The sequence below is a fragment of the Oncorhynchus gorbuscha genome, unplaced genomic scaffold (assembly GCF_021184085.1).
Source record: "Oncorhynchus gorbuscha isolate QuinsamMale2020 ecotype Even-year unplaced genomic scaffold, OgorEven_v1.0 Un_scaffold_1949, whole genome shotgun sequence".
NCBI classification, from domain to species: domain Eukaryota; kingdom Metazoa; phylum Chordata; class Actinopteri; order Salmoniformes; family Salmonidae; genus Oncorhynchus; species Oncorhynchus gorbuscha.
The window spans coordinates 69,838-95,965 of NW_025746592.1; the positions used below are offsets into that span (position 1 = coordinate 69,838).

At 39.3% G+C, this 26,128-nt stretch overlaps 2 protein-coding genes across 2 annotated transcripts in view; one reads left to right on the forward strand and one right to left on the reverse strand.

Annotated features, from left to right (window-relative positions):
• Window positions 1–19,846, forward strand: part of LOC124024608 (transcription factor A, mitochondrial-like) — a 57,660-nt gene extending 37,814 nt beyond the window's left edge. The window contains exon 7 of the mRNA XM_046338504.1: window positions 19,540–19,846. The gene's annotated coding sequence lies outside the window, so the exon portion shown is untranslated. The remainder of the gene's footprint in view (window positions 1–19,539) is intronic.
• zgc:171971 (uncharacterized protein LOC569690 homolog) overlaps window positions 1–22,383 on the reverse strand; it is a 38,485-nt gene extending 16,102 nt beyond the window's left edge. The window contains exons 1-4 of the mRNA XM_046338505.1: window positions 22,183–22,383; window positions 19,768–19,902; window positions 19,516–19,661; window positions 19,281–19,399 (exon numbers count right to left, since the gene is read on the reverse strand). Of these exons, the coding sequence (XP_046194461.1) occupies window positions 19,281–19,399; window positions 19,516–19,661; window positions 19,768–19,902; window positions 22,183–22,352 (570 nt within the window). The 5' untranslated portion in view covers window positions 22,353–22,383. The remainder of the gene's footprint in view (window positions 1–19,280; window positions 19,400–19,515; window positions 19,662–19,767; window positions 19,903–22,182) is intronic.
• Window positions 22,384–26,128: the final 3,745 nt, after the last annotated feature.

Consider the following 26,128-nt stretch of genomic DNA (forward strand, 5'->3'; position numbering starts at 1 on the left):
GTCATTAAGGCTGTTTAGGTTGACTAGTCATTAAGGCTGTTTAGGTTGACTAGTCATTAAGGCTGTTTAGGTTGACTAGTCATTAAGGCTGTGTGTTTAGGTTGACTAGTCATTAAGGCTGTGTGTTTAGGTTGACTAGTCATTAAGGCTGTTTAGGTTGACTAGTCATTAAGGCTGTTTAGGTTGACTAGTCATTAAGGCTGTTACTTTAGGTTGACTAGTCATTAAGGCTGTTACTTTAGGTTGACTAGTCATTAAGGCTGTTACTTTAGGTTGACTAGTCATTAAGGCTGTTACTTTAGGTTGACTAGTCATTAAGGCTGTTACTTTAGGTTGACTAGTCATTAAGGCTGTTACTTTAGGTTGACTAGTCATTAAGGCTGTTTAGGTTGACTAGTCATTAAGGCTGTTACTTTAGGTTGACTAGTCATTAAGGCTGTTACTTTAGGTTGACTAGTCATTAAGGCTGTTTAGGTTGACTAGTCATTAAGGCTGTTACTTTAGGTTGACTAGTCATTAAGGCTGTTACTTTAGGTTGACTAGTCATTAAGGCTGTGTGTTTAGGTTGACTAGTCATTAAGGCTGTTTAGGTTGACTAGTCATTAAGGCTGTTACTTTAGGTTGACTAGTCATTAAGGCTGTTACTTTAGGTTGACTAGTCATTAAGGCTGTTACTTTAGGTTGACTAGTCATTAAGGCTGTTTAGGTTGACTAGTCATTAAGGCTGTTTAGGTTGACTAGTCATTAAGGCTGTTTAGGTTGACTAGTCATTAAGGCTGTTTAGGTTGACTAGTCATTAAGGCTGTGTTACTTTAGGTTGACTAGTCATTAAGGCTGTTACTTTAGGTTGACTAGTCATTAAGGCTGTTTAGGTTGACTAGTCATTAAGGCTGTGTTACTTTAGGTTGACTAGTCATTAAGGCTGTTACTTTAGGTTGACTAGTCATTAAGGCTGTTTAGGTTGACTAGTCATTAAGGCTGTTTAGGTTGACTAGTCATTAAGGCTGTTTAGGTTGACTAGTCATTAAGGCTGTTACTTTAGGTTGACTAGTCATTAAGGCTGTGTGTTTAGGTTGACTAGTCATTAAGGCTGTGTGTTTAGGTTGACTAGTCATTAAGGCTGTGTGTTTAGGTTGACTAGTCATTAAGGCTGTGTGTTTAGGTTGACTAGTCATTAAGGCTGTTACTTTAGGTTGACTAGTCATTAAGGCTGTTTAGGTTGACTAGTCATTAAGGCTGTTTAGGTTGACTAGTCATTAAGGCTGTGTTACTTTAGGTTGACTAGTCATTAAGGCTGTTTAGGTTGACTAGTCATTAAGGCTGTTTAGGTTGACTAGTCATTAAGGCTGTGTTACTTTAGGTTGACTAGTCATTAAGGCTGTTTAGTTTGACTAGTCATTAAGGCTGTTTAGGTTGACTAGTCATTAAGGCTGTTACTTTAGGTTGACTAGTCATTAAGGCTGTTTAGGTTGACTAGTCATTAAGGCTGTTTAGGTTGACTAGTCATTAAGGCTGTTTAGGTTGACTAGTCATTAAGGCTGTTACTTTAGGTTGACTAGTCATTAAGGCTGTTACTTTAGGTTGACTAGTCATTAAGGCTGTTACTTTAGGTTGACTAGTCATTAAGGCTGTTTAGGTTGACTAGTCATTAAGGCTGTTTAGGTTGACTAGTCATTAAGGCTGTGTTACTTTAGGTTGACTAGTCATTAAGGCTGTTTAGGTTGACTAGTCATTAAGGCTGTTTAGGTTGACTAGTCATTAAGGCTGTTTAGGTTGACTAGTCATTAAGGCTGTTTAGGTTGACTAGTCATTAAGGCTGTTACTTTAGGTTGACCAGTCATTAAGGCTGTGTTACTTTAGGTTGACTAGTCATTAAGGCTGTTTAGGTTGACTAGTCATTAAGGCTGTTTAGGTTGACTAGTCATTAAGGCTGTGTTACTTTAGGTTGACTAGTCATTAAGGCTGTTTAGGTTGACTAGTCATTAAGGCTGTGTGTTTAGGTTGACTAGTCATTAAGGCTGTTTAGGTTGACTAGTAATTAAGGCTGTTTAGGTTGACTAGTCATTAAGGCTGTTACTTTAGGTTGACTAGTCATTAAGGCTGTGTGTTTAGGTTGACTAGTCATTAAGGCTGTTTAGGTTGACTAGTCATTAAGGCTGTTTAGGTTGACTAGTCATTAAGGCTGTTTAGGTTGACTAGTCATTAAGGCTGTTTAGGTTGACTAGTCATTAAGGCTGTTTAGGTTGACTAGTCATTAAGGCTGTTTAGGTTGACTAGTCATTAAGGCTGTTTAGGTTGACTAGTCATTAAGGCTGTTACTTTAGGTTGACTAGTCATTAAGGCTGTTTAGGTTGACTAGTCATTAAGGCTGTTTAGGTTGACTAGTCATTAAGGCTGTTACTTTAGGTTGACTAGTCATTAAGGCTGTTTAGGTTGACTAATCATTAAGGCTGTTTAGGTTGACTAGTCATTAAGGCTGTTTAGGTTGACTAGTCATTAAGGCTGTTTAGGTTGACTAGTCATTAAGGCTGTTTAGGTTGACTAGTCATTAAGGCTGTTTAGGTTGACTAGTCATTAAGGCTGTTTAGGTTGACTAGTCATTAAGGCTGTTTAGGTTGACTAGTCATTAAGGCTGTTTAGGTTGACTAGTCATTAAGGCTGTTACTTTAGGTTGACTAGTCATTAAGGCTGTTTAGGTTGACTAGTCATTAAGGCTGTTTAGGTTGACTTGTCATTAAGGCTGTGTTACTTTAGGTTGACTAGTCATTAAGGCTGTTTAGGTTGACTAGTCATTAAGGCTGTTTAGGTTGACTAGTCATTAAGGCTGTTTAGGTTGACTAGTCATTAAGGCTGTTTAGGTTGACTAGTCATTAAGGCTGTTTAGGTTGACTAGTCATTAAGGCTGTTTAGGTTGACTAGTCATTAAGGCTGTTTAGGTTGACTAGTCATTAAGGCTGTTTAGGTTGACTAGTCATTAAGGCTGTTACTTTAGGTTGACTAGTCATTAAGGCTGTTTAGGTTGACTAGTCATTAAGGCTGTTTAGGTTGACTAGTCATTAAGGCTGTTTAGGTTGACTAGTCATTAAGGCTGTTTAGGTTGACTAGTCATTAAGGCTGTTTAGGTTGACTAGTCATTAAGGCTGTTTAGGTTGACTAGTCATTAAGGCTGTTTAGGTTGACTAGTCATTAAGGCTGTTTAGGTTGACTAGTCATTAAGGCTGTTTAGGTTGACTAGTCATTAAGGCTGTTTAGGTTGACTAGTCATTAAGGCTGTTTAGGTTGACTAGTCATTAAGGCTGTTTAGGTTGACTAGTCATTAAGGCTGTTACTTTAGGTTGACTAGTCATTAAGGCTGTTTAGGTTGACTAGTCATTAAGGCTGTTTAGGTTGACTAGTCATTAAGGCTGTTTAGGTTGACTAGTCATTAAGGCTGTTTAGGTTGACTAGTCATTAAGGCTGTTTAGGTTGACTAGTCATTAAGGCTGTGTTACTTTAGGTTGACTAGCCATTAAGGCTGTGTTACTTTAGGTTGACTAGTCATTAAGGCTGTGTTACTTTAGGTTGACTAGTCATTAAGGCTGTGTTACTTTAGGTTGACTAGTCATTAAGGCTGTTTAGGTTGACTAGTCATTAAGGCTGTTTAGGTTGACTAGTCATTAAGGCTGTTACTTTAGGTTGACTAGTCATTAAGGCTGTTTAGGTTGACTAGTCATTAAGGCTGTTTAGGTTGACTAGTCATTAAGGCTGTTACTTTAGGTTGACTAGTCATTAAGGCTGTTACTTTAGGTTGACTAGTCATTAAGGCTGTGTTACTTTAGGTTGACTAGTCATTAAGGCTGTTTAGGTTGACTAGTCATTAAGGCTGTGTGTTTTACTTTAGGTTGACTAGTCATTAAGGCTGTTTAGGTTGACTAGTCATTAAGGCTGTGTGTTTTACTTTAGGTTGACTAGTCATTAAGGCTGTTTAGGTTGACTAGTCATTAAGGCTGTTACTTTAGGTTGACTAGTCATTAAGGCTGTTTAGGTTGACTAGTCATTAAGGCTGTTTAGGTTGACTAGTCATTAAGGCTGTTTAGGTTGACTAGTCATTAAGGCTGTTACTTTAGGTTGACTAGTCATTAAGGCTGTTTAGGTTGACTAGTCATTAAGGCTGTTTAGGTTGACTAGTCATTAAGGCTGTTACTTTAGGTTGACTAGTCATTAAGGCTGTTACTTTAGGTTGACTAGTCATTAAGGCTGTTACTTTAGGTTGACTAGTCATTAAGGCTGTGTTACTTTAGGTTGACTAGTCATTAAGGCTGTTTAGGTTGACTAGTCATTAAGGCTGTTTAGGTTGACTAGTCATTAAGGCTGTGTTACTTTAGGTTGACTAGTCATTAAGGCTGTTTAGGTTGACTAGTCATTAAGGCTGTGTGTTTTACTTTAGGTTGACTAGTCATTAAGGCTGTTTAGGTTGACTAGTCATTAAGGCTGTGTGTTTTACTTTAGGTTGACTAGTCATTAAGGCTGTGTGTTTTACTTTAGGTTGACTAGTCATTAAGGCTGTTAGGTTTGTGTGTTTAGGTTGACTAGTCATTAAGGCTGTGTTACTTTAGGTTGACTAGTCATTAAGGCTGTTTAGGTTGACTAGTCATTAAGGCTGTTTAGGTTGACTAGTCATTAAGGCTGTTACTTTAGGTTGACTAGTCATTAAGGCTGTTACTTTAGGTTGACTAGTCATTAAGGCTGTGTGTTTAGGTTGACTAGTCATTAAGGCTGTGTGTTTAGGTTGACTAGTCATTAAGGCTGTTGTGTGTTTAGGTTGACTAGTCATTAAGGCTGTTACTTTAGGTTGACTAGTCATTAAGGCTGTTACTTTAGGTTGACTAGTCATTAAGGCTGTGTGTTTAGGTTGACTAGTCATTAAGGCTGTGTGTTTAGGTTGACTAGTAATTAAGGCTGTTGTGTGTTTAGGTTGACTAGTCATTAAGGCTGTGTGTTTAGGTTGACTAGTCATTAAGGCTGTGTGTTTAGGTTGACTAGTAATTAAGGCTGTTACTTTAGGTTGACTAGTCATTAAGGCTGTGTGTTTTACTTTAGGTTGACTAGTCATTAAGGCTGTTACTTTAGGTTGACTAGTCATTAAGGCTGTGTGTTTAGGTTGACTAGTCATTAAGGCTGTTGTACTTTAGGTTGACTAGTCATTAAGGCTGTGTGTTTTACTTTAGGTTGACTAGTCATTAAGGCTGTGTGTTTTTACTTTAGGTTGACTAGTCATTAAGGCTGTGTGTTTAGGTTGACTAGTCATTAAGGCTGTGTGTTGTACTTTAGGTTGACTAGTCATTAAGGCTGTGTGTTTTACTTTAGGTTGACTAGTCATTAAGGCTGTGTGTTTAGGTTGACTAGTCATTAAGGCTGTGTGTTTAGGTTGACTAGTCATTAAGGCTGTGTGTTTAGGTTGACTAGTCATTAAGGCTGTTACTTTAGGTTGACTAGTCATTAAGGCTGTTACTTTAGGTTGACTAGTCATTAAGGCTGTGTGTTTAGGTTGACTAGTCATTAAGGCTGTGTGTTTAGGTTGACTAGTCATTAAGGCTGTTACTTTAGGTTGACTAGTCATTAAGGCTGTTGTACTTTAGGTTGACTAGTCATTAAGGCTGTTGTACTTTAGGTTGACTAGTCATTAAGGCTGTGTGTTTTACTTTAGGTTGACTAGTCATTAAGGCTGTGTGTTTAGGTTGACTAGTCATTAAGGCTGTTACTTTAGGTTGACTAGTCATTAAGGCTGTGTGTTTTACTTTAGGTTGACTAGTCATTAAGGCTGTTACTTTAGGTTGACTAGTCATTAAGGCTGTGTGTTTAGGTTGACTAGTCATTAAGGCTGTTGTACTTTAGGTTGACTAGTCATTAAGGCTGTTGTACTTTAGGTTGACTAGTCATTAAGGCTGTGTGTTTTACTTTAGGTTGACTAGTCATTAAGGCTGTGTGTTTAGGTTGACTAGTCATTAAGGCTGTTACTTTAGGTTGACTAGTCATTAAGGCTGTTACTTTAGGTTGACTAGTCATTAAGGCTGTGTGTTTAGGTTGACTAGTCATTAAGGCTGTGTGTTTAGGTTGACTAGTCATTAAGGCTGTTGTACTTTAGGTTGACTAGTCATTAAGGCTGTGTGTTTTACTTTAGGTTGACTAGTCATTAAGGCTGTGTGTTTAGGTTGACTAGTCATTAAGGCTGTTACTTTAGGTTGACTAGTCATTAAGGCTGTGTGTTTAGGTTGACTAGTCATTAAGGCTGTGTGTTTAGGTTGACTAGTCATTAAGGCTGTGTGTTTAGGTTGACTAGTCATTAAGGCTGTGTGTTTAGGTTGACTAGTCATTAAGGCTGTGTGTTTAGGTTGACTAGGCATTAAGGCTGTGTGTTTAGGTTGACTAGTCATTAAGGCTGTGTGTTTAGGTTGACTAGTCATTAAGGCTGTGTGTTTAGGTTGACTAGTCATTAAGGTTGTGTGTTTTACTTTAGGTTGACTAGTCATTAAGGCTGTGTGTTTAGGTTGACTAGTCATTAAGGCTGTGTGTTTTACTTTAGGTTGACTAGTCATTAAGGCTGTGTGTTTTACTTTAGGTTGACTAGTCATTAAGGCTGTTACTTTAGGTTGACTAGTCATTAAGGCTGTGTGTTTTACTTTAGGTTGACTAGTCATTAAGGCTGTTTAGGTTGACTAGTCATTAAGGCTGTTTAGGTTGACTAGTCATTAAGGCTGTTTAGGTTGACTAGTCATTAAGGCTGTTTAGGTTGACTAGTCATTAAGGCTGTTTAGGTTGACTAGTCATTAAGGCTGTTTAGGTTGACTAGTCATTAAGGCTGTTTAGGTTGACTAGTCATTAAGGCTGTTTAGGTTGACTAGTCATTAAGGCTGTTTAGGTTGACTAGTCATTAAGGCTGTTTAGGTTGACTAGTCATTAAGGCTGTTACTTTAGGTTGACTAGTCATTAAGGCTGTTTAGGTTGACTAGTCATTAAGGCTGTTTAGGTTGACTAGTCATTAAGGCTGTTTAGGTTGACTTGTCATTAAGGCTGTGTTACTTTAGGTTGACTAGTCATTAAGGCTGTTTAGGTTGACTAGTCATTAAGGCTGTTTAGGTTGACTAGTCATTAAGGCTGTTTAGGTTGACTAGTCATTAAGGCTGTTTAGGTTGACTAGTCATTAAGGCTGTTTAGGTTGACTAGTCATTAAGGCTGTTTAGGTTGACTAGTCATTAAGGCTGTTTAGGTTGACTAGTCATTAAGGCTGTTTAGGTTGACTAGTCATTAAGGCTGTTTAGGTTGACTAGTCATTAAGGCTGTTTAGGTTGACTAGTCATTAAGGCTGTTAGTTTAGGTTGACTAGTCATTAAGGCTGTTTAGGTTGACTAGTCATTAAGGCTGTTTAGGTTGACTAGTCATTAAGGCTGTTTAGGTTGACTAGTCATTAAGGCTGTGTTACTTTAGGTTGACTAGTCATTAAGGCTGTTTAGGTTGACTAGTCATTAAGGCTGTTTAGGTTGACTAGTCATTAAGGCTGTTTAGGTTGACTAGTCATTAAGGCTGTTTAGGTTGACTAGTCATTAAGGCTGTTTAGGTTGACTAGTCATTAAGGCTGTTTAGGTTGACTAGTCATTAAGGCTGTTTAGGTTGACTAGTCATTAAGGCTGTTTAGGTTGACTAGTCATTAAGGCTGTTACTTTAGGTTGACTAGTCATTAAGGCTGTTTAGGTTGACTAGTCATTAAGGCTGTTTAGGTTGACTAGTCATTAAGGCTGTTTAGGTTGACTAGTCATTAAGGCTGTGTTACTTTAGGTTGACTAGCCATTAAGGCTGTGTTACTTTAGGTTGACTAGTCATTAAGGCTGTGTTACTTTAGGTTGACTAGTCATTAAGGCTGTGTTACTTTAGGTTGACTAGTCATTAAGGCTGTTTAGGTTGACTAGTCATTAAGGCTGTTTAGGTTGACTAGTCATTAAGGCTGTGTTACTTTAGGTTGACTAGTCATTAAGGCTGTTTATGTTGACTAGTCATTAAGGCTGTGTGTTTTACTTTAGGTTGACTAGTCATTAAGGCTGTTTAGGTTGACTAGTCATTAAGGCTGTGTGTTTTACTTTAGGTTGACTAGTCATTAAGGCTGTGTGTTTTACTTTAGGTTGACTAGTCATTAAGGCTGTTTAGGTTGACTAGTCATTAAGGCTGTTTAGGTTGACTAGTCATTAAGGCTGTTACTTTAGGTTGACTAGTCATTAAGGCTGTTTAGGTTGACTAGTCATTAAGGCTGTTTAGGTTGACTAGTCATTAAGGCTGTTACTTTAGGTTGACTAGTCATTAAGGCTGTTTAGGTTGACTAGTCATTAAGGCTGTTTAGGTTGACTAGTCATTAAGGCTGTTACTTTAGGTTGACTAGTCATTAAGGCTGTTACTTTAGGTTGACTAGTCATTAAGGCTGTTACTTTAGGTTGACTAGTCATTAAGGCTGTGTTACTTTAGGTTGACTAGTCATTAAGGCTGTTTAGGTTGACTAGTCATTAAGGCTGTTTAGGTTGACTAGTCATTAAGGCTGTGTTACTTTAGGTTGACTAGTCATTAAGGCTGTTTAGGTTGACTAGTCATTAAGGCTGTGTGTTTTACTTTAGGTTGACTAGTCATTAAGGCTGTTTAGGTTGACTAGTCATTAAGGCTGTGTGTTTTACTTTAGGTTGACTAGTCATTAAGGCTGTGTGTTTTACTTTAGGTTGACTAGTCATTAAGGCTGTGTGTTTTACTTTAGGTTGACTAGTCATTAAGGCTGTGTTACTTTAGGTTGACTAGTCATTAAGGCTGTTTAGGTTGACTAGTCATTAAGGCTGTTTAGGTTGACTAGTCATTAAGGCTGTTACTTTAGGTTGACTAGTCATTAAGGCTGTTACTTTAGGTTGACTAGTCATTAAGGCTGTGTGTTTAGGTTGACTAGTCATTAAGGCTGTGTGTTTAGGTTGACTAGTCATTAAGGCTGTTGTGTGTTTAGGTTGACTAGTCATTAAGGCTGTTACTTTAGGTTGACTAGTCATTAAGGCTGTTACTTTAGGTTGACTAGTCATTAAGGCTGTGTGTTTAGGTTGACTAGTCATTAAGGCTGTGTGTTTAGGTTGACTAGTAATTAAGGCTGTTGTGTGTTTAGGTTGACTAGTCATTAAGGCTGTTTAGGTTGACTAGTCATTAAGGCTGTTACTTTAGGTTGACTAGTCATTAAGGCTGTTACTTTAGGTTGACTAGTCATTAAGGCTGTGTGTTTAGGTTGACTAGTCATTAAGGCTGTGTGATTAGGTTGACTAGTCATTAAGGCTGTGTGTTTAGGTTGACTAGTCATTAAGGCTGTTACTTTAGGTTGACTAGTCATTAAGGCTGTTTAGGTTGACTAGTCATTAAGGCTGTTTAGGTTGACTAGTCATTAAGGCTGTTTAGGTTGACTAGTCATTAAGGCTGTGTTACTTTAGGTTGACTAGTCATTAAGGCTGTTTAGGTTGACTAGTCATTAAGGCTGTTTAGGTTGACTAGTCATTAAGGCTGTTTAGGTTGACTAGTCATTAAGGCTGTTTAGGTTGACTAGTCATTAAGGCTGTTTAGGTTGACTAGTCATTAAGGCTGTTTAGTTTGACTAGTCATTAAGGCTGTTTAGGTTGACTAGTCATTAAGGCTGTTACTTTAGGTTGACTAGTCATTAAGGCTGTTTAGGTTGACTAGTCATTAAGGCTGTTTAGGTTGACTAGTCATTAAGGCTGTTTAGGTTGACTAGTCATTAAGGCTGTTACTTTAGGTTGACTAGTCATTAAGGCTGTTACTTTAGGTTGACTAGTCATTAAGGCTGTTACTTTAGGTTGACTAGTCATTAAGGCTGTGTTACTTTAGGTTGACTAGTCATTAAGGCTGTTTAGGTTGACTAGTCATTAAGGCTGTTTAGGTTGACTAGTCATTAAGGCTGTGTTACTTTAGGTTGACTAGTCATTAAGGCTGTTTAGGTTGACTAGTCATTAAGGCTGTGTGTTTTACTTTAGGTTGACTAGTCATTAAGGCTGTTTAGGTTGACTAGTCATTAAGGCTGTGTGTTTTACTTTAGGTTGACTAGTCATTAAGGCTGTGTGTTTTACTTTAGGTTGACTAGTCATTAAGGCTGTTGTGTGTTTAGGTTGACTAGTCATTAAGGCTGTGTTACTTTAGGTTGACTAGTCATTAAGGCTGTTTAGGTTGACTAGTCATTAAGGCTGTTTAGGTTGACTAGTCATTAAGGCTGTTACTTTAGGTTGACTAGTCATTAAGGCTGTTACTTTAGGTTGACTAGTCATTAAGGCTGTGTGTTTAGGTTGACTAGTCATTAAGGCTGTGTGTTTAGGTTGACTAGTCATTAAGGCTGTTGTGTGTTTAGGTTGACTAGTCATTAAGGCTGTTACTTTAGGTTGACTAGTCATTAAGGCTGTTACTTTAGGTTGACTAGTCATTAAGGCTGTGTGTTTAGGTTGACTAGTCATTAAGGCTGTGTGTTTAGGTTGACTAGTAATTAAGGCTGTTGTGTGTTTAGGTTGACTAGTCATTAAGGCTGTGTGTTTAGGTTGACTAGTCATTAAGGCTGTGTGTTTAGGTTGACTAGTAATTAAGGCTGTTACTTTAGGTTGACTAGTCATTAAGGCTGTGTGTTTTACTTTAGGTTGACTAGTCATTAAGGCTGTTACTTTAGGTTGACTAGTCATTAAGGCTGTGTGTTTAGGTTGACTAGTCATTAAGGCTGTTGTACTTTAGGTTGACTAGTCATTAAGGCTGTGTGTTTTACTTTAGGTTGACTAGTCATTAAGGCTGTGTGTTTTTACTTTAGGTTGACTAGTCATTAAGGCTGTGTGTTTAGGTTGACTAGTCATTAAGGCTGTGTGTTGTACTTTAGGTTGACTAGTCATTAAGGCTGTGTGTTTTACTTTAGGTTGACTAGTCATTAAGGCTGTGTGTTTAGGTTGACTAGTCATTAAGGCTGTGTGTTTAGGTTGACTAGTCATTAAGGCTGTGTGTTTAGGTTGACTAGTCATTAAGGCTGTTACTTTAGGTTGACTAGTCATTAAGGCTGTTACTTTAGGTTGACTAGTCATTAAGGCTGTGTGTTTAGGTTGACTAGTCATTAAGGCTGTGTGTTTAGGTTGACTAGTCATTAAGGCTGTTACTTTAGGTTGACTAGTCATTAAGGCTGTTGTACTTTAGGTTGACTAGTCATTAAGGCTGTTGTACTTTAGGTTGACTAGTCATTAAGGCTGTGTGTTTTACTTTAGGTTGACTAGTCATTAAGGCTGTGTGTTTAGGTTGACTAGTCATTAAGGCTGTTACTTTAGGTTGACTAGTCATTAAGGCTGTGTGTTTTACTTTAGGTTGACTAGTCATTAAGGCTGTTACTTTAGGTTGACTAGTCATTAAGGCTGTGTGTTTAGGTTGACTAGTCATTAAGGCTGTTGTACTTTAGGTTGACTAGTCATTAAGGCTGTTGTACTTTAGGTTGACTAGTCATTAAGGCTGTGTGTTTTACTTTAGGTTGACTAGTCATTAAGGCTGTGTGTTTAGGTTGACTAGTCATTAAGGCTGTTACTTTAGGTTGACTAGTCATTAAGGCTGTTACTTTAGGTTGACTAGTCATTAAGGCTGTGTGTTTAGGTTGACTAGTCATTAAGGCTGTGTGTTTAGGTTGACTAGTCATTAAGGCTGTTGTACTTTAGGTTGACTAGTCATTAAGGCTGTGTGTTTTACTTTAGGTTGACTAGTCATTAAGGCTGTGTGTTTAGGTTGACTAGTCATTAAGGCTGTTACTTTAGGTTGACTAGTCATTAAGGCTGTGTGTTTAGGTTGACTAGTCATTAAGGCTGTGTGTTTAGGTTGACTAGTCATTAAGGCTGTGTGTTTAGGTTGACTAGTCATTAAGGCTGTGTGTTTAGGTTGACTAGTCATTAAGGCTGTGTGTTTAGGTTGACTAGGCATTAAGGCTGTGTGTTTAGGTTGACTAGTCATTAAGGCTGTGTGTTTAGGTTGACTAGTCATTAAGGCTGTGTGTTTAGGTTGACTAGTCATTAAGGTTGTGTGTTTTACTTTAGGTTGACTAGTCATTAAGGCTGTGTGTTTAGGTTGACTAGTCATTAAGGCTGTGTGTTTTACTTTAGGTTGACTAGTCATTAAGGCTGTGTGTTTTACTTTAGGTTGACTAGTCATTAAGGCTGTTACTTTAGGTTGACTAGTCATTAAGGCTGTGTGTTTTACTTTAGGTTGACTAGTCATTAAGGCTGTTTAGGTTGACTAGTCATTAAGGCTGTTTAGGTTGACTAGTCATTAAGGCTGTTTAGGTTGACTAGTCATTAAGGCTGTTTAGGTTGACTAGTCATTAAGGCTGTTTAGGTTGACTAGTCATTAAGGCTGTTTAGGTTGACTAGTCATTAAGGCTGTTTAGGTTGACTAGTCATTAAGGCTGTTTAGGTTGACTAGTCATTAAGGCTGTTTAGGTTGACTAGTCATTAAGGCTGTTTAGGTTGACTAGTCATTAAGGCTGTTACTTTAGGTTGACTAGTCATTAAGGCTGTTTAGGTTGACTAGTCATTAAGGCTTAGGTTTAGGTTGACTAGTCATTAAGGCTGTTTAGGTTGACTAGTCATTAAGGCTGTTTAGGTTGACTAGTCATTAAGGCTGTTTAGGTTGACTAGTCATTAAGGCTGTTTAGGTTGACTAGTCATTAAGGCTGTTTAGGTTGACTAGTCATTAAGGCTGTTTAGGTTGACTAGTCATTAAGGCTGTTTAGGTTGACTAGTCATTAAGGCTGTTACTTTAGGTTGACTAGTCATTAAGGCTGTTTAGGTTGACTAGTCATTAAGGCTGTTTAGGTTGACTAGTCATTAAGGCTGTTTAGGTTGACTAGTCATTAAGGCTGTGTTACTTTAGGTTGACTAGCCATTAAGGCTGTGTTACTTTAGGTTGACTAGTCATTAAGGCTGTGTTACTTTAGGTTGACTAGTCATTAAGGCTGTGTTACTTTAGGTTGACTAGTCATTAAGGCTGTTTAGGTTGACTAGTCATTAAGGCTGTTTAGGTTGACTAGTCATTAAGGCTGTGTTACTTTAGGTTGACTAGTCATTAAGGCTGTTTATGTTGACTAGTCATTAAGGCTGTGTGTTTTACTTTAGGTTGACTAGTCATTAAGGCTGTTTAGGTTGACTAGTCATTAAGGCTGTGTGTTTTACTTTAGGTTGACTAGTCATTAAGGCTGTGTGTTTTACTTTAGGTTGACTAGTCATTAAGGCTGTTTAGGTTGACTAGTCATTAAGGCTGTTTAGGTTGACTAGTCATTAAGGCTGTTACTTTAGGTTGACTAGTCATTAAGGCTGTTTAGGTTGACTAGTCATTAAGGCTGTTTAGGTTGACTAGTCATTAAGGCTGTTTAGGTTGACTAGTCATTAAGGCTGTTACTTTAGGTTGACTAGTCATTAAGGCTGTTTAGGTTGACTAGTCATTAAGGCTGTTTAGGTTGACTAGTCATTAAGGCTGTTACTTTAGGTTGACTAGTCATTAAGGCTGTTACTTTAGGTTGACTAGTCATTAAGGCTGTTACTTTAGGTTGACTAGTCATTAAGGCTGTGTTACTTTAGGTTGACTAGTCATTAAGGCTGTTTAGGTTGACTAGTCATTAAGGCTGTTTAGGTTGACTAGTCATTAAGGCTGTGTTACTTTAGGTTGACTAGTCATTAAGGCTGTTTAGGTTGACTAGTCATTAAGGCTGTGTGTTTTACTTTAGGTTGACTAGTCATTAAGGCTGTTTAGGTTGACTAGTCATTAAGGCTGTGTGTTTTACTTTAGGTTGACTAGTCATTAAGGCTGTGTGTTTTACTTTAGGTTGACTAGTCATTAAGGCTGTGTGTTTTACTTTAGGTTGACTAGTCATTAAGGCTGTGTTACTTTAGGTTGACTAGTCATTAAGGCTGTTTAGGTTGACTAGTCATTAAGGCTGTTTAGGTTGACTAGTCATTAAGGCTGTTACTTTAGGTTGACTAGTCATTAAGGCTGTTACTTTAGGTTGACTAGTCATTAAGGCTGTGTGTTTAGGTTGACTAGTCATTAAGGCTGTGTGTTTAGGTTGACTAGTCATTAAGGCTGTTGTGTGTTTAGGTTGACTAGTCATTAAGGCTGTTACTTTAGGTTGACTAGTCATTAAGGCTGTTACTTTAGGTTGACTAGTCATTAAGGCTGTGTGTTTAGGTTGACTAGTCATTAAGGCTGTGTGTTTAGGTTGACTAGTAATTAAGGCTGTTGTGTGTTTAGGTTGACTAGTCATTAAGGCTGTTTAGGTTGACTAGTCATTAAGGCTGTTACTTTAGGTTGACTAGTCATTAAGGCTGTTACTTTAGGTTGACTAGTCATTAAGGCTGTGTGTTTAGGTTGACTAGTCATTAAGGCTGTGTGATTAGGTTGACTAGTCATTAAGGCTGTGTGTTTAGGTTGACTAGTCATTAAGGCTGTTACTTTAGGTTGACTAGTCATTAAGGCTGTTTAGGTTGACTAGTCATTAAGGCTGTTTAGGTTGACTAGTCATTAAGGCTGTTTAGGTTGACTAGTCATTAAGGCTGTGTTACTTTAGGTTGACTAGTCATTAAGGCTGTTTAGGTTGACTAGTCATTAAGGCTGTTTAGGTTGACTAGTCATTAAGGCTGTTTAGGTTGACTAGTCATTAAGGCTGTTTAGGTTGACTAGTCATTAAGGCTGTTTAGGTTGACTAGTCATTAAGGCTGTTTAGTTTGACTAGTCATTAAGGCTGTTTAGGTTGACTAGTCATTAAGGCTGTTACTTTAGGTTGACTAGTCATTAAGGCTGTTTAGGTTGACTAGTCATTAAGGCTGTTTAGGTTGACTAGTCATTAAGGCTGTTTAGGTTGACTAGTCATTAAGGCTGTTACTTTAGGTTGACTAGTCATTAAGGCTGTTACTTTAGGTTGACTAGTCATTAAGGCTGTTACTTTAGGTTGACTAGTCATTAAGGCTGTGTGTTTAGGTTGACTAGTCATTAAGGCTGTGTGTTTAGGTTGACTAGTCATTAAGGCTGTTGTGTGTTTAGGTTGACTAGTCATTAAGGCTGTGTGTTTAGGTTGACTAGTCATTAAGGCTGTTGTGTGTTTAGGTTGACTAGTCATTAAGGCTGTTACTTTAGGTTGACTAGTCATTAAGGCTGTTACTTTAGGTTGACTAGTCATTAAGGCTGTTACTTTAGGTTGACTAGTCATTAAGGCTGTGTGTTTTACTTTAGGTTGACTAGTCATTAAGGCTGTGTGTTTTACTTTAGGTTGACTAGTCATTAAGGCTGTGTGTTGTACTTTAGGTTGACTAGTCATTAAGGCTGTTGTACTTTAGGTTGACTAGTCATTAAGGCTGTGTGTTTAGGTTGACTAGTCATTAAGGCTGTTACTTTAGGTTGACTAGTCATTAAGGCTGTGTGTTTAGGTTGACTAGTCATTAAGGCTGTGTGTTTTACTTTAGGTTGACTAGTCATTAAGGCTGTGTGTTTTACTTTAGTTTGACTAGTCATTAAGGCTGTGTGTTTTACTTTAGGTTGACTAGTCATTAAGGCTGTGTGTTTTACTTTAGGTTGACTAGTCATTAAGGCTGTGTGTTTTACTTTAGGTTGACTAGTCATTAAGGCTGTGTGTTTTACTTTAGGTTGACTAGTCATTAAGGCTGTTACTTTAGGTTGACTAGTCATTAAGGCTGTGTGTTTTACTTTAGGTTGACTAGTCATTAAGGCTGTGTGTTTAGGTTGACTAGTCATTAAGGCTGTGTGTTTAGGTTGACTAGTCATTAAGGCTGTGTGTTTAGGTTGACTAGTCATTAAGGCTGTGTGTTTAGGTTGACTAGTCATTAAGGCTGTGTGTTTTACTTTAGGTTGACTAGTCATTAAGGCTGTTGTACTTTAGGTTGACTAGTCATTAAGGCTGTGTGTTTAGGTTGACTAGTCATTAAGGCTGTGTGTTTTACTTTAGGTTGACTAGTCATTAAGGCTGTTGTACTTTAGGTTGACTAGTCATTAAGGCTGTGTGTTTAGGTTGACTAGTCATTAAGGCTGTGTGTTTTACTTTAGGTTGACTAGTCATTAAGGCTGTGTGTTTAGGTTGACTAGTCATTAAGGTTGTGTGTTTTACTTTAGGTTGACTAGTCATTAAGGCTGTGTGTTTTACTTTAGGTTGACTAGTCATTAAGGCTGTGTGTTTTACTTTAGGTTGACTAGTCATTAAGGCTGTTACTTTAGGTTGACTAGTCATTAAGGCTGTGTGTTTTACTTTAGGTTGACTAGTCATTAAGGCTGTGTGTTTTACTTTAGGTTGACTAGTCATTAAGGCTGTTACTTTAGGTTGACTAGTCATTAAGGCTGTGTGTTTTACTTTAGGTTGACTAGTCATTAAGGCTGTTACTTTAGGTTGACTAGTCATTAAGGCTGTGTGTTTAGGTTGACTAGTCATTAAGGCTGTGTGTTTTACTTTAGGTTGACTAGTCATTAAGGCTGTTGTACTTTAGGTTGACTAGTCATTAAGGCTGTGTGTTTAGGTTGACTAGTCATTAAGGCTGTGTGTTTAGGTTGACTAGTCATTAAGGCTGTGTGTTTAGGTTGACTAGTCATTAAGGTTGTGTGTTTTACTTTAGGTTGACTAGTCATTAAGGCTGTGTGTTTTACTTTAGGTTGACTAGTCATTAAGGCTGTGTGTTTTACTTTAGGTTGACTAGTCATTAAGGCTGTTACTTTAGGTTGACTAGTCATTAAGGCTGTGTGTTTTACTTTAGGTTGACTAGTCATTAAGGCTGTTACTTTAGGTTGACTAGTCATTAAGGCTGTGTGTTTAGGTTGACTAGTCATTAAGGCTGTGTGTTTTACTTTAGGTTGACTAGTCATTAAGGCTGTTGTACTTTAGGTTGACTAGTCATTAAGGCTGTGTGTTTAGGTTGACTAGTCATTAAGGCTGTGTGTTTAGGTTGACTAGTCATTAAGGCTGTGTGTTTAGGTTGACTAGTCATTAAGGCTGTGTGTTTAGGTTGACTAGTCATTAAGGCTGTGTGTTTTACTTTAGGTTGACTAGTCATTAAGGCTGTGTGTTTTACTTTAGGTTGACTAGTCATTAAGGCTGTTACTTTAGGTTGACTAGTCATTAAGGCTGTGTGTTTTACTTTAGGTTGACTAGTCATTAAGGCTGTTACTTTAGGTTGACTAGTCATTAAGGCTGTGTGTTTAGGTTGACTAGTCATTAAGGCTGTTTAGGTTGACTAGTCATTAAGGCTGTGTGTTTAGGTTGACTAGTCATTAAGGCTGTGTGTTTAGGTTGACTAGTCATTAAGGCTGTGTGTTTAGGTTGACTAGTCATTAAGGCTGTGTTTTTTACTTTAGGTTGACTAGTCATTAAGGCTGTGTGTTTAGGTTGACTAGTCATTAAGGCTGTGTGTTTTACTTTAGGTTGACTAGTCATTAAGGCTGTTGTACTTTAGGTTGACTAGTCATTAAGGCTGTTGTACTTTAGGTTGACTAGTCATTAAGGCTGTGTGTTTAGGTTGACTAGTCATTAAGGCTGTGTGTTTTACTTTAGGTTGACTAGTCATTAAGGCTGTTACTTTAGGTTGACTAGTCATTAAGGCTGTGTGTTTAGGTTGACTAGTCATTAAGGCTGTTACTTTAGGTTGACTAGTCATTAAGGCTGTGTGTTTTACTTTAGGTTGACTAGTCATTAAGGCTGTTACTTTAGGTTGACTAGTCATTAAGGCTGTGTGTTTAGGTTGACTAGTCATTAAGGCTGTGTGTTTAGGTTGACTAGTCATTAAGGCTGTTGTGTGTTTAGGTTGACTAGTCATTAAGGCTGTGTGTTTAGGTTGACTAGTCATTAAGGCTGTTGTGTGTTTAGGTTGACTAGTCATTAAGGCTGTTACTTTAGGTTGACTAGTCATTAAGGCTGTTACTTTAGGTTGACTAGTCATTAAGGCTGTGTGTTTTACTTTAGGTTGACTAGTCATTAAGGCTGTGTGTTTTACTTTAGGTTGACTAGTCATTAAGGCTGTGTGTTTAGGTTGACTAGTCATTAAGGCTGTGTGTTTAGGTTGACTAGTCATTAAGGCTGTTGTGTGTTTAGGTTGACTAGTCATTAAGGCTGTGTGTTTAGGTTGACTAGTCATTAAGGCTGTTGTGTGTTTAGGTTGACTAGTCATTAAGGCTGTTACTTTAGGTTGACTAGTCATTAAGGCTGTTACTTTAGGTTGACTAGTCATTAAGGCTGTGTGTTTTACTTTAGGTTGACTAGTCATTAAGGCTGTTGTACTTTAGGTTGACTAGTCATTAAGGCTGTGTGTTTTACTTTAGGTTGACTAGTCATTAAGGCTGTGTGTTTTACTTTAGGTTGACTAGTCATTAAGGCTGTGTGTTTAGGTTGACTAGTCATTAAGGCTGTGTGTTTAGGTTGACTAGTCATTAAGGCTGTGTGTTTTACTTTAGGTTGACTAGTCATTAAGGCTGTGTGTTTAGGTTGACTAGTCATTAAGGCTGTTGTACTTTAGGTTGACTAGTCATTAAGGCTGTGTGTTTTACTTTAGGTTGACTAGTCATTAAGGCTGTGTGTTTAGGTTGACTAGTCATTAAGGCTGTGTGTTTTACTTTAGGTTGACTAGTCATTAAGGCTGTTACTTTAGGTTGACTAGTCATTAAGGCTGTGTGTTTAGGTTGACTAGTCATTAAGGCTGTGTGTTTAGGTTGACTAGTCATTAAGGCTGTTGTGTGTTTAGGTTGACTAGTCATTAAGGCTGTGTGTTTAGGTTGACTAGTCATTAAGGCTGTTGTGTGTTTAGGTTGACTAGTCATTAAGGCTGTTACTTTAGGTTGACTAGTCATTAAGGCTGTTACTTTAGGTTGACTAGTCATTAAGGCTGTGTGTTTTACTTTAGGTTGACTAGTCATTAAGGCTGTTGTACTTTAGGTTGACTAGTCATTAAGGCTGTGTGTTTAGGTTGACTAGTCATTAAGGCTGTGTGTTTTACTTTAGGTTGACTAGTCATTAAGGCTGTGTGTTTTACTTTAGGTTGACTAGTCATTAAGGCTGTGTGTTTAGGTTGACTAGTCATTAAGGCTGTGTGTTTAGGTTGACTAGTCATTAAGGCTGTGTGTTTTACTTTAGGTTGACTAGTCATTAAGGCTGTGTGTTTTACTTTAGGTTGACTAGTCATTAAGGCTGTGTGTTTTACTTTAGGTTGACTAGTCATTAAGGCTGTTGTACTTACATCATCCCGTTGAAGCTTGTGTAACATATCATTATCCTCTGAGGCACGTCTCTCCTTCTTAAAACACTTAGCTACATGAGAGGATCTGCTGTCTGTAAGGTCGGTCCCTCTCCACCCCCCTGCACAGAACAGAGGACAGGACACCCTGGAATCCAGTGTTTCTAATGATCATGATAATAACCTGTTTCTTTAACACACAGTAAAGGCAGCTTCTGGCAGAGAAGGTCCAATTCACCTGGTTTCTTTACTGTGTCTGCAGGACCCTGTTCAAAGATGGAGTGGGACTGAATGATCTGAGGGGGGCGCTCTCTTCTCTCCCTGTGCCTCTCCTCCCTCACTCTTCTGTCTTTCTTTGGTGCAACATGGGCCTCTTCCTTTAACCTGGGGAAAGGAGTTCAATGGAGTCCAATGTTAACATGTATTCTTCTAAACTGGATCCTTGGTAGTCTAATGGAATGTGTCTTTAAGCAATACAGTCGACACTTACTCATCTTTACTCTTCCTCAGAGAATGGACATTGGGTACGAAGGTTTTCTGTAATAAAAATATAAATGTATTAATTTCTACTATTGTGTCACATCTGAATATCATGACTGTTTTGTTTAATGCTTGTGACAGGACTCTGGACAGCTGTATATTTGCTTTTGTTCAGCACCCACTGTGTTTCCGTTTCACTGTAGACTGGTTATTTAGTAGTGCTCACAATAGAGTGGTGAGGACGATGAGTCTACCGTGTCCAGAAGAGACTTCACCATTCATTTTCTAGATTCAGATTCACGCAGACATCGTTTTAAGCTTTTACGATTGACATTTACAGCTGATTTTGGCATAGTATATCGATTCGCTGTCCTTAAATATTTCTCATCTGTTATTCCTTTGTCTCTGAATTGTTTAATCAAACTTTTCCCCCGACAACTCCTGATATCAGGGTATGAAAACTACAATCTGTTCTGAAATAGCCTAGTGTGCATGTGCGCCCAGCTATATCATGTCTCTAGCTTGTTTTCCCTGGCTAAACTAGCCGTGTTCATCATTGTCAAACATAAATACTGCACCCTCCACTTCAAAACCAATTTGCTAGTTAGTTATACAATTATGTAACTAAGAAATTCGCTGGGAAAAAAAATGTATGTATTGTTTTGTTTTGTTGAACAGTCATGACTGGTTTGAGTTTTTTTTTTTTTACCTTTATTTAACTAGGCAAGTCAGTTAAGAACAAATTCTTATTTTCAATGACAGCCTAGGAACAGTGGGTTAACTGCCTGTTCAGGGGCAGAACGACAGAATTGTACCTTGTCAGCTCGGGGGGTTTGAACTTGCAACCTTCCGGTTACTAGTCCGTAAGATAACGGTGGCGAAGGATGATATCATTGCTGCTTAACCCGGATCCAAGTTCCCTTTTGCGGTCCACCGACGTCATTGGCGTAGGGTTAGCTGGACGCTTGACTGGTCTTGGAACTGGGACACCCTGCAGCCTCTCCCCCGCATAGCTCGATTTTTATATGTTGAAAAATGGTAACGTCTTCAAAACTTAGTCCACTCTGTTCAAAACATGTTCATTCTTGTTTTGGAAACAGAAAATTGTATTGAGATCAAATGTTTCATCGATGAGGAGAATTAGCAGAATGTCAGTGAAAAGCCATCTTTTCCCACTGCCGGCCACTGGGCCTCCTCTCACTACCATATTTGGTAGTAAGTGGAAACGCCAAGCGGATGCTTCACATCAGGTGAAATATCTGTCTCGTTCTATCTATGGGATTAGCAGAACCATTGAGGGCTTCCACCATTTTAATGTGGTCAACTGGGTGGGCCTTCCAACTTCATTGGCTCCTCCCTCCTGCTGATCCTATTGGAGTCATGTCCAACTGGGTCACCAGGAGGGTTCAGCCAATCGTAAAGAAGATCAACCTTTTTTCCCTCTGTGCTGTTTTCTGTGCCCAATGTTTGTACCATTGTTTTGTGCTGCTACCATGTTGTGTTGCTACCATGCTGTGTTATGTGTTACTGTCTTGCTATGTTGTCTTATAGGTCTCTCTTTATGTAGTGTTGTCTCTCTTGTCGCGATGTGTGGTTTTTGTTCTATATATATATATATATATATATATATATTTTTTTTTTTTTTTTGTTTTCAATCACAGCCTCCATCCCCGCAGGAGGCCTTTTGGTTGGCCGTCATTGTAAATAAGAATGTGTTCTTAACTGACTTGCCTAATTAAATAAAGGTTATTTACATTTTAGTGGCCCCCCCACTTTATGGTGGAGATAATATATTTATGTTTTAAAGTACATTTCCTGGCATTCTACACCTTTTGCCATGGGGTGAAGATAATGTTGCAGTTTTAAAGCAAGTTTTCTGCAGTTCTACACATTTTGACATGGGGAAGAGACATTTTTTCAATTTTATAACACATTTCATGCAATTCTACACGTTTTGCCTGGGACAGAGACATTTTTAGTTGTTGCAGTTTTACAGCTAATTTCCTGTAGTTCTGCATGTAGGGTTAGGGTGTGCCTGGTCGTTATACCTGGGGCGGCCGGTATCCTAGTGGTTAGGGTGTTGGACTAGTAACCGAAAAGTTGCAAGATCAAATCCCCAAGCTGACAAGGTAAAAACCTGTCATTCTTCCCCTGAACAAGGCTATCATTGAAAATAAAATGTTGTTCTTCACTGACTTAAAATCAAATTTAAAAAAATTGGCTACGATTAGTTTAGATAGTCTAGCCAGACAATTTATCAATTCAATTTATTTTCTTCTCACATGGCTAATTGAGACCGCTTATTTTACGTGTGCCTGAAGCAGGGCCCTGATGGCACAGATACAAGGATGAGTCCTCTATCTATCTCTATGGGTTGAGGACGTAGTCTGTGATATACAGTATGAGCGTTTCCATTGGGTATCACCTTTTGAACCCGCCCAGAGTCAGGTCTCGGGACCGCAGGGACGTCAGTCTGCCTGGAGGAGGGGGAGAGTTCAGCACCGACCGATGAGGTAACCCACTGCCAGCTACATTTGGTCTGGTGATACCGGAGTAGCCAGCCATAAAGTCCGTGTTGCTGCTTGGATCAGTCATTCTGCTAATCACCGGCTGGAACGGACGGCTTTGTGACAATAAAGTATTAAGGGGTTGAAGGCTATAGTAAACCTACACCCTTTATTCCATGGGGAAGCCTACAAATGAAATGGCAGCATAACTCCGATTTGGAATAAACAATATTTGAACCGAATTCCTATTTCTTCTTCGTCGCGTTGTCCAATAGCCTAATAAACAGATCTGATATGTGAATGAACAATAGGCCTTCTTACTGTGAAGTCAGAGAATGCAGGTATCCCCTCCGTAAACACGGATATCGGTGTTCAAACCACACTCTGTTGTTGTACTGTAAGCCTCCAGAAACTGTAGCGTCCATCTTGTCCGTAATGTCTGGGCACATCTGAGCAACAACAGCGACTGAACAGCAGCCTTATACAACCCAAATCCAACAGTCTGTCCTGGAAATAATATTGTAGGTGTTGCGTACAAGGCCTTGGTAAAGCAGTTGGCTACATCCTTGATACAAAGTAACTTACTACCTGAACACTTGAGCGACTCCTCAGTAAACACAACCTACATTCCACGCGCTAGTTCTTACTAATACAGGATACTTCACAATAGACGGTAATCGCTCATTCGGTTCCCCGAGTTAATCACATCAGCACCGTTTATTCTGCTTTGTTATGTCTTCACGTGATTCCATTATCTGAACACAAGGTGGCAGTGTTTATTCGGTCTCAGAAGAATATCTGTATTGTGTGTTTGTTTGTTTATTTCACCTTCACCTACCAGGTAGGCCAGTTGGGAACAAGTTCTCATTTACAACTGCGACCTGGCCAAGATAAAGTATAGCAGTTTGGCAAACAACATCACAGAGTTACACATAGAATAATCACACATGCAGTCAATAATACAGTAGGGAAAAAAATATATACAGGATGTGCAAATGAGGTAGGATAAGAGAGGTAAGGCAATAAATAGGCCATGGTGGCGAAGTAATTACAATATAGCAATTCATCACTGAACCTGTATGGGTGTTGTAACCTGATAAAATAGTAGAATAGAACCCCATTAGTAGAATAGATCCCCAATTGGTTCCAATTCATTATTGTTATGTTTCTTTTTCTGACATTTTGGTGGAAAAATATATATACAGGATGTGAGAGAGGTAAGGTAATAAATAGGCCATGGTGGCGAAGTAATTCCAATATAGCAATTAATCACTGAACCTGTATGGGTGTTGTAACCTGATAAAATAGTAGAATAGAACCCCTATTGTAGAATAGAACCCCAATGGTATTGGTTCCAATTAATTATTGTTATGTTTCTTTTTCTGACATTTTGGTGGAAAAAAATATACAAATTCCTGTGAGATGATAAGGCCCAGGACTGTGTAACGTGGTACTGGTACCGAGTCAGTGTGGAGGCTATATACAGGTGGTACCGGAACAGAGTCAATGTGGAGGCTATATACAGGGGGTACCGATACAGAGTCAGTGTGGAGGCTATACACAGGGGGTACCGGTACAGAGTCAATGTGGAGGCTATATACAGGGGGTACCGGTACAGAGTCAATGTGGAGGCTATATACAGGGGGTACCGGTACAGAGTCAATGTGGAGGCTATATACAGGGGGTACCGGTACAGAGTCAATGTGGAGGCTATATACAGGGGGTACCGGTACAGAGTCAATGTGGAGGCTATATACAGGGGGTACCGGAACAGAGTCAGTGTGGAGGCTATATACAGGGGATACCTGTACAGAGTCAATGTGGAGGCTATATACAGGGGGTACTGGTACAGAGTCAATGTGGAGGCTATATACAGGGGGTACCGGTACAGAGTCAATGTGGAGGCTATATACAGGGGGTACCGGTACAGAGTCAATGTGGAGGCTATATACAGGGGGTACTGGTACAGAGTCAATGTGGAGGCTATATACAGGGGGTACCGGAACAGAGTCAGTGTGGAGGCTATATACAGGGGTACCTGTACAGAGTCAATGTGGAGGCTATATACAGGGGGTACTGGTACAGAGTCAATGTGGAGGCTATATACAGGGGATACTGGTACAGAGTCAATGTGGAGGCTATATACAGGGGATACTGGTACAGAGTCAATGTGGAGGCTATATACAGGGGTACCGGTACAGAGTCAATGTGGAGGCTATATACAGGGGTACCTGTACAGAGTCAATGTGGAGGCTATATACAGGGGTACCGGTACAGAGTCAATGTGGAGGCTATATACATGGGGTACCGGTACAGAGTCAATGTGGAGGCTATATACAGGGGTACCGGAACAGAGTCAGTGTGGAGGCTATATACAGGGGGTACCTGTACAGAGTCAATGTGGAGGCTATATACAGGGGGTACTGGTACAGAGTCAATGTGGAGGCTATATACAGGGGGTACCGGTACAGAGTCAATGTGGAGGCTATATACAGGGGGTACCGGTACAGAGTCAATGTGGAGGCTATATACAGGGGGTACCGGTACAGAGTCAATGTGGAGGCTATATACAGGGGGTACCGGAACAGAGTCAGTGTGGAGGCTATATACAGGGGGTACCTGTACAGAGTCAATGTGGAGGCTATATACAGGGGGTACTGGTACAGAGTCAATGTGGAGGCTATATACAGGGGATACTGGTACAGAGTCAATGTGGAGGCTATATACAGGGGATACTGGTACAGAGTCAATGTGGAGGCTATATACAGGGGGTACCGGTACAGAGTCAATGTGGAGGCTATATACAGGGGGTACCTGTACAGAGTCAATGTGGAGGCTATATACAGGGGGTACCGGTACAGAGTCAATGTGGAGGCTATATACAGGGGGTACCGGTACAGAGTCAATGTGGAGGCTATATACAGGGGGTACCGGTACAGAGTCAATGTGGAGGCTATATACAGGGGGTACCGGTACAGAGTCAATGTGGAGGCTATATCATGGCCTCTAAACCTTCAAGCTGTATACTGGACCCTATTCCAACTAAACTACTGAAAGAGCTGCTTCCTGTGCTTGGCCCTCCTATGTTGAACATAATAAACGGCTCTCTATCCACTGGATGTGTACCAAACTCACTAAAAGTGGCAGTAATAAAGCCTCTCTTGAAAAAGCCAAACCTTGACCCAGAAAATATAAAAAACTATCGGCCTATATCAAATCTTCCATTCCTCTCAAAGATTTTAGAGAAGGCTGTTGCGCAGCAACTCACTGCCTTCCTGAAGACAAACAATGTATACGAAATGCTTCAGTCTGGTTTTAGACCCCATCATAGCACTGAGACGGCACTTGTGAAGGTGGTAAATGACATTTTGATGGCATCGGACCGAGGCTCTGCATCTGTCCTCGTGCTCCTAGACCTTAGTGCTGCTTTTGATACCATCGATCACCACATTCTTTTGGAGAGATTGGAAACCCAAATTGGTCTACACGGACATGTTCTGGCCTGGTTTAGGTCTTATCTGTCGGAAAGATATCAGTTTGTCTCTGTGAATGGTTTGTCCTCTGACAAATCAACTGTACATTTCGGTGTTCCTCAAGGTTCTGTTTTAGGACCACTATTGTTTTCACTATATATTTTACCTCTTGGGGATGTTATTCGAAAACATAATGTAAACTTTCACTGCTATGCGGATGACACACAGCTGTACATTTCAATGAAACACGGTGAAGCACCAAAATTGCCCTCGCTAGAAGCATGTGTTTCAGACATAAGGAAGTGGATGGCTGCAAACTTTCTACTATTAAACTCGGACAAAACAGAGATGCTTGTTCTAGGTCCCAAGAAACAAAGAGATCTTCTGTTGA